The 12,565-nt window shown below is 41.8% G+C and overlaps 1 protein-coding gene across 2 annotated transcripts in view; it reads right to left on the bottom strand.

Annotated features, from left to right (window-relative positions):
* Positions 1-10,880, bottom strand: part of pnpla2 (patatin like phospholipase domain containing 2) — a 56,755-nt gene extending 45,875 nt beyond the window's left edge. Inside the window, exon 1 of one of the 2 annotated variants that reach the window (XM_008108362.3) lies at positions 10,454-10,880. In XM_008108362.3, coding sequence (XP_008106569.2) covers positions 10,454-10,640 — 187 coding nt within the window. In that variant the 5' untranslated portion in view covers positions 10,641-10,880. The remainder of the gene's footprint in view (positions 1-10,453) is intronic. The other variant, XM_003214774.4, reaches the window with a different exon arrangement.
* Between the last annotated feature and the right edge of the window lie 1,685 nt (positions 10,881-12,565).

Genomic DNA, 12,565 nt, shown 5'->3' with positions numbered 1-12,565 from the left:
TCTATCTATCTATCTAATATCCTGCCTGCCTCCCAGTATAAAACTCAAGGCAGTTGTTGATATAAAGAAAGAAAATACAGTTAAATAAGAAAATTAAAAAGGAATTAAATAAAGAACTATATCAAGAGCATTACTTTAAAACAGTTCTAACAGACATAATGATAAAAAAATTCAACACTCCCCAATATCAAAAGAATTTCCTCAATGGCCAGTGAACGATAGGCCTGGATAAGCAAGATCTTTGTCTGCCAGCAGAAAGAACAAATGAATGGGTGGGGAGAAAGGAAAGAGGCAAATTTAGCTTCATGTAGAAGGGAATTCTTTAACCAGGGGGCAGCCACCAGTGATAATACTATTTTGTGTCCTCAGCCACTTTTGATAGTGGTGAGACCAAGAGAAAGGCATCCCCTGCTGCAACGTAAAAGGTTGCTTGTGAAAGATGTTGAGGTAGCAAGTTTAAAGCAAACCACTGCTTTTATCTAGAACAAACCAGAAGGCATACTTAACACTGATAGTAGTTGACCCCCATTGATGAGCTTGCTCCGAATTTGATCAAGATGCTGTTTCCCATTTCTGAGGTCTAAATTACCCACCTGTGTGTGGGAAATCTTAAGAGTGGAGGTGGGAATCATGTGAATCTCCAGACACTGTTGAATTGCAAATCCCAGCAATCTAGGCTCCCTGCTGAATCTTGCAGGCCAATATCTGGAGAATTTCCCCCACTTTTGCCTAAAGAAAGGCCAGCACAACCTTCACTTGTTTTGGCTTCTAACTCTTAGGAGCCCTAGTCAACTTGTCCAATGGCCAGGGATTCTGAGAATTGGAGGCCAAAACAGCTGGAGGGCCACAGGTTGTGCAGGGCTTGCCTAGGGAGTACCTTCTCTCTTGAAGCAAAATTCCTCTTCCTGGTTTTGTTCTCCTCCTTCCCACAGAGATAAAAACTGAGAGGTTACTGTTGCTCCAGGAACAAAATCTATCAAGGATAAGATTACCTTGATGAGGAAGAGAGTATTTACAGCAGAGGTGAACAAAGTGCACTAGAAATTGTTGGATTGCAAGTCCCAACAACCGTACCCACCACAGCCAAGAGTGAGGATACCTGGGACTGCACTAAAAGTATGGGTTTCCACAAACATGCCAAGAATTATCTCCTTAAGGAGGCAATTACTGATCATTAGCCTCAGGTAACCAGAGCAAAAGACACTGTTGACACCACCCTTGTAAGATGTTCTCCCTTGACTTTCGTTGCAGTCACATGCAAACTTGCTGCCTTATCACCCGATGACACAGTCCTGATCACAGAGTAGCCAGCACAGAGTCCTGGATCAAGGTTGGAACAAAAGGTCTTAAGGAAGACACTAATAAAACACTACATATATCCTCTTATGCAAACCTCTGTGGAATGTCAAACATCTTTATCACATCAAACAAATATGCAGCCTTCTCTATTGCAGTGTATAGAATGTGTATGTGCATGAATGTCCTTACATGCTTTAAGGATTTTGCTGACTCTGCCAAAGATTAGTGATGCTTCAGAAGGTTAGTGCAATTTCTTCAAATAGCCTGTTCATGACGATTTCTGATGACAGTGTATACACAATTACTTTGCTTTTCCCTTGAAAAGAAACTTGAACAAACAAATGTGATCTGTCATGAAAGAAGATTCTTCAGATTCAAAGCTGCTATTTTTTCAGCAAGGAGAAAGCCAAGATACTAAAAAGATGTCATAAGCGGAAAACAATATAGACTATGAGAAATATCTTAAATAAAGAGTAACTCACACAATACCAATGAGATCATATTACTAGCAGAAAAAAGCAAAGACTATTTTTTTATAGCAATGATTCCCAAACTTTGCTCCTTCGGATATTTTGGGTTCCATCTCCTAGAATTTTTGTCTGTTGACCATGATGGGTAAGACTTCTGGAAGCTGGGTCCAAAACAACTGGAAGATTAAGGAACCAATGCATAAAGCTAAGTTCTAGATTAGTTACCAATTAGTAGTAGATCAATTCTTTTTTTCCCTTTTTTTAAAAAAAAGAATACTAAGTAGCAGTAAATTTTAGGGTAGCCATTCCATATTATACTGGATAATACAGGTTGAGCATCTCTTCTCCAGAATTCCAAATCACTTCAAAATCTGGAATTGTCCATATACATGGCTGAGATAAAAACATTTTTTCTGTCTGATCGCTCGATGTATATTGTACAGGTATATAAAATTACCTTCAGGCAATGTGTATAATGTGTATACAAAACTTCAAAGAATTTTATGTTTAGATTTGAGTCCCATCCCAAGATATCTCATAATGTACACATGTGCCAACACAAATGTTCAAAAATCCAAAAACATTTCTGGTCCCAAACATTTCTGACAAGGGAAACTTAACCTGTATATAGTTTTGAAGTGTATTCTTGTATGACAAATGACTAGAGTAGGGAGCCCTTACAGTCCCATCCAACTCCACATTCCTGTGTACATCGTACTGCCATGAAGATTAATTTCTCTTTTCCTCCAAAAATGCACAAAACTGCCATTATTTCATTATGAGTCAGCTGGTGATGTCATAGTATCTTGACTTCAGCACTACCTAGGGCTGTGCATTTTATAATGCTGTCTTTAGCTTTCCTTTCTGGTTAAACATATCTTCTGATGTTTTAAAATGCAAACACAGAATCAGAGACAGTACTGAGACAGTGAAGATATTACATTAAAATCTTATGTGCTATAGACCAGGTGACCTAATTTTAACATGTCATGGTGGAAGGTACTGGGAAATGGCAACTTTGAAGCCCACAGCTTGCCAGGGAAAGCCTGTCCAAAAAGAGATTCAGTAGCGCAGAATATAAATATCCTCCAGCTGAAAAGATTCACGATCTATAGCTTATTACTGTTTACCATAGATATGACAAGCATCAAAGATTCCTTAGTCCAGAACAGTCCTTTACATCCATTATCAGAGGATTACTGTATTTCCTCCAGAGTCATCTGTATGGCTAAATATGAGTAGAGTCTCACTTATCCAAGCCTCTGGATTATCCAAGCCATTTTTGTAATCAATGTTTTCCATATATTGTGATATTTTGGTGCTAAATTCGTAAATACAGTAATTACAACATAACATTACTGCGTATTGAACTACTTTTTCTATCAAATTTGTTGTATAACATGATGGTTTGGTGCTTAATTTGTAAAATCATAACCTAATTTGATGTTTAATAGGCTTTTCCTTAATCCCTCCTTATTATCAAAGATATTCGCTTATCCAAGCTTCTGCCGGCCCATTTAGCTTGGATAAGTGAGACTTTACTGTATATTGCAAAGCCAGACCAAGTGAAGAAGTCGGTGGGATTTCTTAGGAAGCACTCATAAGTAAATAGTGGTGTATGGGTTGATACTTTAATTAGCAATGTTGTCTATTCATATAGCAAACTATCTCTAAATTATTATTATTATGAACAACAGGCACCCAACCCACCCCCAAAGTATTACAAAAACCCCAAAACAACCCATGAGAGTAGAAAGTGAAGAAACACCGGATTATAATGTTCATGATGTAAATCTACTCATAAAACAGTAGATACTGACAAAACAATTGATTACAGTTTTCTGAAATTATATAAAATTTCACACTTCCAAAACCAATAGCCTGAGGAAGTGAAATATCCCCCCGTGCCCAGTCTGTCTCAAAAATGATCACTTTCTTAAGGGCCAATTCCAATGTAATGTTCTTCTCCATAAAAACAAAGCTATAAACATGTCACACACAGAGAGTGATCATGTTCATAAAATGCAACCCATGTGGATGCTGCAAGCAAGGAGACCTTTTGTGTAGAAGCTGGGGGAGATCTATATTACCTGCTCCTGTGTTCTGAATGTCACATCCAGGACTTTCTTTTCCACACATCAGACAAAGAGAACAGCAGTGATTTTACAAGTGTATTTATTTCTGTTTTAAGAGCATCTGTGCTTTGTATTAATTACTGTTCCTCCACAAACCACAATTAAATAGAAGTGAGCACAGAGTTGAAGCATTTCCAGTGAGCCTTTCCAGTTTAACTGGGGCTTGAGGGCATTTAGTCTCATCTTGAAAGCATTTCAAAACTTTATCCCTTAAAAACCAGTAAGTCTTGTTATTCACTGGGGAAAAAATTCTTACCGCCCACACATGCAGTATACAAAATTTTCAGTGATAACCATTAGTGTTGCCTACTCTAAAAGGCCTTCTCAAGACAGCTCTAGGTTTCTACCCGACCTCTTTCAAAACTAATTTATCTTCACACTTAATATCTCAACAGGCTCTCAGACTATGTCTCAGGTGCCATTCACATCTCTAAAATGCCTAGTTTTGGCTTCAAAACCTAGATGATGTATGTATATATACAGAAAAGAGGAGTGCTCATATAGTGCTACAAAAACTGGGCAAATAATAAAATTAAAATGATTTATGCTATCCATACACCACTAGGTAAAAGTTTCAGTAAAACCGGTACTGTGAATCTATGCTAGTTACAGAGGTCAATCTAGGTCTAAATCCTTTCCTAATCCCAACTACAGTAAACTCAGTTACTCATTTAAGTTTAACTGTGTTGAGTCACCATTCAACATCTGATTTAATGAATCTACTCTAATTAACACTAGGTAATAGGAATCTGGCTCTATACAGCAGTATATCATTGAGTTAATTCATCTTATGAAAGGATTACAGCCTTAATCATGTATGACAGTGATTCCCAAAGTGGGTGCTGCAGTGATCCAGGGGGCGGTGATGGCCACAGGTGCATTTGCCATATGCATTAATACATATATCTTTCTGTTTAATTGCTATTAAAAATTTTAAAAATTAATTTCCAGGGGGTGCTGAGTAATATTTTTTCTGGAAAGGGGGCGGTAGGCCAAATAAGTTTGGGAACCACTGATGTATGACATAAAAACTACAATACTATCTTTCAAAAGGCTGATACCGAGTCTCCATTGTAATGGAGATCCCCAACATGTCTGAAAAGAGATGTTGGGAGCTACAGGGGTCTACAGGGGACAAAGAAATGATTTCCTATGTGAGTTGCCTTGCATCTGTACAACATATGGATATAGCTTTATGGCATCCAGATGCTCTCCAAATGCTTTTGAATGACAATTTCCATAAGCCTTCACCAATGGAATAGGCTGATAGGAGTTGTACTCTGACAACTTCCAGGGAGCCACAATTTATATTAATTTTGAAGTTCAAACACACACAGAGGGATAAAAAATGTGCGTACAACAAACAAGCTTTCATACACATATAATGTAAAGTCAAGTTTGGCTGTGAAACAAGTCAGGATATTTGTGCCATCACCAGCTTACATTTAATGACTGCTCAATCTATCCATAGTAGATCCAGGCTCCTTCTCATTCCCATTAATGCTTGGAAAGATATTAATCACATATTGCTTTTTCTGGTTCTCCAAAGCTCTAGTGAGGGAATTTTCTGCTTATTACATATCCAGGAATTATATTCTACCAAAGTTCAGCCCTGAGCTTTGCATTAGGATTCCTGGAATGTATGGAAAAGTCTGAGAGTGTGCTGACTTCCCCCATCCTTTGGAAACACTATACCTCTCAGACAGATTGCCACCTTCAAATGGCAGAAAATATGTGCCCCAATTTGTTTACTAACAAGAACATTAGCATAATCAAAACCGAAGACATGCTTAACAATTAATTATAATTAGAATTCACCATCAAAATCATCATAATGTCCAGCAGATCTGCCTGCACAATCACAATCCTAAAGCCACATGCTTTCTAGAGCACAGCTGGGAAATCCACTGACAATGTTCTGTATTTCAGGGCTCCCCACCTGTATGTGCAGGTAGTACCTAGTAAAACAGATGCTACCTGATTATTAACAATAGTGGGCAATAGATTAAGTGACTTGCCTGAGGCAGTAAAAAAAAGGGAATTGGCACATCTAAATAGCCATTTTTAATCTTCCCTACAAATCAGGTGCCACGGGAGACAAAGAAGCTCACCTCATCTACAGCCACCCTCACACAATCCCCAGAAAACATCTACCACAATGATCAAATCACACACCATATCCTCAGGTAATGATGGCTGGGATGTTCTTGCTGATCAAGACTTATACCATTAAAAAACTGTTAGTGTTTGAAGGCTACTAACCAAGGTTGACACTACCTAATTTCCAAGATCAGACAAAATATTTACTGAAAAGATCTGCAATAATATTTTTTAACAGTTTAGAAGTGAACCACATGTGAGAGAGAAATTTGCACATCAGGCGATTCCCAAACACAGCAGTGACTATGAGCTATGGCCCCAATGTGGAAATTTACAAGAAGATGTGAAAGAATACTGTCCCACTGCTACGGACTACTGCTACAAAATGCAAGTGTGTGATTCTATATGGATTGCAAAACACAAAACAAATTAATTCTCCTCCTAAAGGTATACGGACAAGTCCTTAATACACCTTACAGTCCAGCCCTTAACAAGAGCAGAAAAGCACACATACAGGTTTTGAAATAGTAAATCTAACACAGATGTGATTCCTTGTAAAACTAGTTTGAAATAAACATTGTTCAATTAATCACAGCTTAATGCTATGTCTGAATCTGGACAAACCATGGTTAGTTTTAACTATGGGATGCTAAAGCAAGTTGATTTCATAATTCACAGTTAGGCCAAGGTATACATAATTTTCCCAGATTCAAGGTAATCAATGGGAAATGGAAGTGAAAGTGCCAGAGGAAAAGAGAGCAGAGGAAAGAAGGAGAGCTGACTCCCCTATCCCCAATTCACATAAAGCAAGAAATAAGTCTAGGAAGAATCTGATTGTAAAGTTTTCCCATCCTGTCTAGTTTGGTACTCATTCAAGCAGCCTGCTCCCACAGATAGCGACTCATAAATCAGTTTATAGCAGGGGCAAGGAACTGTAACACTCATCCATCTAAAACAGCACAAGCAATTAGTCTCAAAAGCACTACAAGATTCCTCCTCTACATACTGATCCACACCGAATTGGCTATACCTTTAAATTTTAGCCATACACTATACAAAAGTCAACAGGTGACTTGAGGCACGTACACACACAAGAATACATAGATCTGCAGCTCAAGAGGCTCAGGAACAGCTAGGAGGGAAAAACACCAAGGGTAAAAGTAATAACTAGAACAGGATTGCATTAAGATTGCCAACCTACACCTCTGTAACTCACGACAAGGCAAGCAGACAAAGCTGGGAAAGCTTTTCCCAGCATGGACATATAGTGCTGCTTCTTCTAGATTTCTGACTCTATGGATGCATCAAAGGTAAAGGTTTTCCCCTGACATTAAGTCTAGTCGTGTATGACTCTTGGGGTTGGTGATCATCTCCATTTCTAAGTCAAAGATCCAGCGTTGTCCTAGGTCATGTGGCATGACTGTATAGAGCGCCATTACCTTCCCGCTGGAGCAGTACTTATTGATCTACATGCATTTGCATGTTTCCAAACTGCTAGGTTGGCAGAAGCTGAGGCTAACAGCGGGAGCTCACCCCGCTCCCCAGATTCGAACTGCCGATCTTTCGGTCAGCAAGTTCAGCATCTCAGCGGTTTAATCCGCTGAGCCACCAGGGGCTCTGTGGATGCATCTACGTTGTAGAATTAATTCAGTTTGAAACCACTTTCACTGCCATGGCTCAATACTATGGAATCCTGGGATATGTAGTTTTGTGAGGTACCAGCACTCTTTGGAAGAGGAGATGAAAAGACCTTGTAAAATCACAGCTCCCATGATCCCACAGCAGTCAAAGCAGTGTCAAACTGCATTAATTCTTCAATGTAGATGCTCACTTAGTGTGCTGTGTTAGGCACAATGTACTGCAATCTTTAGTTGGCGGAGGTTGGAAAATCACATAACTTTAAGAGTTGGAAAGGTTATTGGAAGCCATCTAGTTCAACCCCCTGCCCATCATATAGCACAAATCTTGTTTATCCAACCCCCGGCTGGAGTCTTTCAGATCAAGTCGAAGCATATTTACTTAGGATTAAGTGTGAGCAAGTGTCCCTATGATATCAGCCTTCCAATTCTTTTTAAAAAAAACATATGCAGAGGGAATAAGATTCCTTTGGGAGGCAGGGTTAAGAGGCTCCCAGAAGATTTCAAAGATTAAAGAAACAATCCCTGCTAACATTTTAAAGGACAGTTAGTTCCCCCTGCTGCATGCTCCCCCTCTGGAGTAAGACATCACACATGTAAGCCTTGGGAGCTAGAAAGCAAACAGCTGATGATCTAATTTTGAGGACATGCAGCTTTATTGCATTCAGGCCCCAGGAGAAACCAAAATAAGATATCAGAATTGAAAGAGAAGAAGACATGCACATGTAAATTCTTTTGGGAATACATAGCCCCCCCCCCCCCCAAAGCCTGAATGCTATAGGCACACATTTCACAGCCAACTAAGCTCAAGCAAGGTAGCTTTTCCTCTTGAGAAATTATTGTTGTTTTTTATTATTAAATTTATTTATACTCTGCTTACAATAAAACCAATGCAATACAATTTAAAATCTAAAAATATACAAACATTAAAACAGAACTGAGTATTAACAGTATTAAAAATTAACATTTAAAACCTTTAAAAACTATTCATAATGAAAACCACAGCAACCCATGACTGGTTCTTAAAAACTTCCTTCTTTAAAAGAAATAGTTCAGTGGCAAAAAACAGTATGTTTATTACTACTCAATATAAGCTCATACAAAACCATGAAACTTTTCCATCATTACCAACCACCTCATCACATGGTGACTCTATATTGTAGAATTACTGCTTGACACCACTTAAACTACCATGGTTAATGCTATGGAATCATGAGAGTTGCAGTTTGGTGAGGCATCGTCACACCCTGGCAGAAAAGGTTAAAGACCTTGCAAGACTACAACTCCCAGGATTCCATAGCATTGAGCCACAGCAAGTGCTGTCAAACTGCATTAATCCTAAAAGGTACCCAAACACTGAAAACACAGATGAGTAAACACACACAGGCAAGCCCACATTTCATGGGCACCAGTGGGCTGGAAAGACCGACACTCTGACTCAAGACTGAAGGAATTTCCTGTATATCCAAAACAAAAAAGTCAACTGTGAGCAACCAAGCTATCACTCTGTGTTGTTGTTGTTTTCCGGTTTCCTCACAACTAAAACCACACCAGAGCTGCATCTCCACTGTAGAATACATGCAGCTTGGCACCACTTTGACTGCTGTGGCTCAGTGCTATGGAACAACAGGAATTGTAGTTTATAAGATCAATAGTAGGCAAGGGCAAACTTCCATGTGTTTTGGACTTCATCTTCCACAATTCCTAACAGCCTACCAGGAGGGCCTTCTCGGTGGCTGAGAGCGAAAGTCTTCTTTGGAACTACCTCCCCAAAGAGGTTGAAACAGCCTGACATTTTTGAGAAAGCAGCTAAAGGGCTTCCTGTTCCTGCAAGCTTTTGATGAACACACTTGGCTGTAATGACAGTAAGGCTAACTTTTATTGAGTCATGCAATGTTTACCATCTGTCTTGTTGAGTTGCCTGCAATAATTGTATTAAATGTTTTTTAAAATATGTTTATTTCTTACTGTAAGTTTGTTTTTATCGATTACTGTTGGAAGATCCCCCGGTGGCGCAACACTGAGCTGCTGAAGTTGCTGACCGAAAGGTCAGCGGTTCGGATCCAGGAGCAGGGGTGAGCTCCCGCTGTTAGCCCCAGCTTCTGCCAACCTAGCAGTTTGAAAACATGCAAATCTGAGTAATCAATACTCTGGTGGGAAGGTAACGGCACTCCATGCAGTCATGCCGGCCACATGACCTAGGAGGTGCCTACGGACAATGCCGGCTCTTTGATGAGCAATAACCTCCAGAGTTGGACACAACTAGACTTAATGTCAGGAGAAAACCTTTACCTACTACCTTATGTTATTGTTTTACATACGTACCAGTATATTGTTTTGTGACTTTGGCGTCCGCTCTTTGGCTTAGAAATGGAGATAAGCACCAACCCCCACAGTCGGACACAGTAGACTTAATGTCAGGGGAAAATCTTTACTTATATAATGTTGTAGGCCGCTTTGGGTTCTATTTAGTGAGAAAAGCGCAATATAAATATGATGATGATGATGATGATGATTATTATTATTATTATTCCTGATATATAAATAAAGACAATGATGATTATTATTATGCCTGATCTATAGTCTTCTCTGCTAAAGAATCTTGGTCTGTCACCAAACTGGCCTTCCATAGCATTGAGGCATGTGTCAAAGTGCATGAATTCTACAGTGGAGAGGCACTTCTCAACTCTGCGAGCGGAGGGCAAAACCCACATGTGGCATCCCTCCCTCCCCCCCTTCCTCCCTTCCTTTCTCCTCTCTTCATTTCCTTTCCTCCTCCCTCCCTTCCCTTCCCTCTCTTTCCCCCCCTTACCGAGGCAGGCTCCGGTGACGAGGGCGGTGGCGGTGAGGGCGCCGGCGGAGGCGCCGTAGACGGTGCGGGCGTTGGCCACCAGGAAGGGCGCGTGCTCCTGGAGGCAGCTGGCCACCCCGATGTGGTAGACCCCCAGGAAGCCGCAGCCCGCGAAGGAGATGTTCCACGACGAGCCCGGCGGGTACATCGCCGCCGACGCCGCGCCTTCCTCCTTCGCAAGGAGGGACGTCGCAACAAGGCGCCTCAGGGACACAAGAGCCAAAGAAGCAGAGGAAGGCTCTACTGGTGCTTCTGCTTCTCCGCTTCTTCGCTGCGATGCACCTGACTGGCGCTGTTGCGGAGGGAAGCCTTATATGAGGCGGGAGGAATGGGCGGTGCTCCGGCCGGCCGTCACAACCCGCCCTGCCTCTCGCGCAGGGAAACACAGGCCGGGCAAAGGCCGCGCGCTCCCTCCCTCCCTCCCTCCCTCTCTCCCTCCCGCGGGCCTCAGGGCCTGGGCCTGGGCGGCCTTTCCTGGAAAGCCCGGGGGCGTCAGCGGAGGCCTCCAATGGGAAGGCGTGCTTTGAGGGAATGTCTGGACTGTCCCAGGAAGGCGGTTTGACGCCACTTGGGCTGCCGTGGCTCGATGCTATGGGCGCATGGGTGTTGTGGCTTCTAGAAGGAACTAACTCCCAGCCTTGCTCCCTTCTCGAGCTCTGAGTGAGGAAACCTACCTCACAGTGTCTCCATGGCAACGCTGTGGTAACTGGTCACAGGCTCTCTTTACGGCACTTTCCGACCTCTGTTTCCCTCATACACAGCTTCTCTCCTTCTCTTCCTTCCTTCCCTTCTTCTCTTGCCTTCCCTCATACACCTCCTCCCTTCTTTCTTTCTTTCTGTTCGGTCGTCTTTTGGGCCCTTTCACCCAGCCCTACATCTCAGAGTATCGAGGCAGAAGATCCCACAATATCTGCTTTGAACTGGGTTATCAGTGTCCACACTCATATATTCCAGTTCAAAGCAGAAAAAGTGGGATTCTATTCAGCTGCGTGGAAGGGGCGTTTGTCTTCCCTTCATTTTCTTTCTTCCACACTTTGTCCCTTCCTTTCTCTTCCCTTCTTTCTTTCCTCCCTTCCCCTCAAACCGTTTTGGGTTGCTGCAAGTTTTCTGGGCTGTATGGCTACGTTCCGGAAGCATTTCCTCCTGACGTTTCACCCACATCTATGGCATGCATCCTGAGGGGTTGTGAGGTCTGTGGGAAAACTATGCAAATAGAGTACAGTAGAGCCTCGCTTATCCAACATAAACAGGCCAGCAGAACATTGGATAAGCAAAAATGTTGGATAGTAAGGAGGGATTAAGGAAAAACCTTTTAAATGTCAAAATACTTTGCAATTTTATAATTTAAGCACTAAAACATAATATTTTACAACAAATTGACAGAAAAAGCAGTTCAGGATTCTGGCCTGCATCAATAGGGGTATAGCGTCTAGATCCAGGGAAGTCATGCTCCCCCTCTATTCTGCCTTGGTCAGACCACACCTGGAATACTGTGTCCAATTTTGGGCACCACAGTTGAAGGGAGATGTTGACAAGCTGGAAAGCGTCCAGAGGAGGGCGACTAAAATGATTAAGGGTCTGGAGAACAAGCCCTATGAGGAGCGGCTTAAAGAGCTGGGCATGTTTAGCCTGCAAAAGAGAAGGCTGAGAGGAGACATGATAGCCATGTACAAATATGTGAGGGGAAGTCATAGGGAGGAGGGAGCAAGCTTGTTTTCTGCTGCCCTGCAGACTAGGACATGGAACAATGGCTTCAAACTACAGGAAAGGAGATTCCACCTGAACATCAGGAAGAACTTCCTCACTGTGAGGGCTGTTCGGCAGTGGAACTCTCTCCCCCGGACTGTGGTGGAGGCTCCTTCTTTGGAGGTTTTTAAGCAGAGACTGGATGGCCATATGTCGGGGGTGCTTTGAATGCGATTTCCTGCTTCTTAGCAGGGGGTTGGACTGGATGGCCCATGAGGCCTCTTCCAACTCTACTATTCTATGATTCTATGAACATACGGTAAAGTTATGTAGTAATTTACTGTATTTACGAATGTAGCACCAGAACATTGCAATGTAATGAAAACA

The sequence above is a fragment of the Anolis carolinensis genome, chromosome 1 (assembly GCF_035594765.1).
Source record: "Anolis carolinensis isolate JA03-04 chromosome 1, rAnoCar3.1.pri, whole genome shotgun sequence".
Classification (NCBI taxonomy): domain Eukaryota; kingdom Metazoa; phylum Chordata; class Lepidosauria; order Squamata; family Dactyloidae; genus Anolis; species Anolis carolinensis.
Note: the sequence above shows the minus strand (reverse complement) of the source record. Positions and strands in the feature narration are given on the sequence as shown.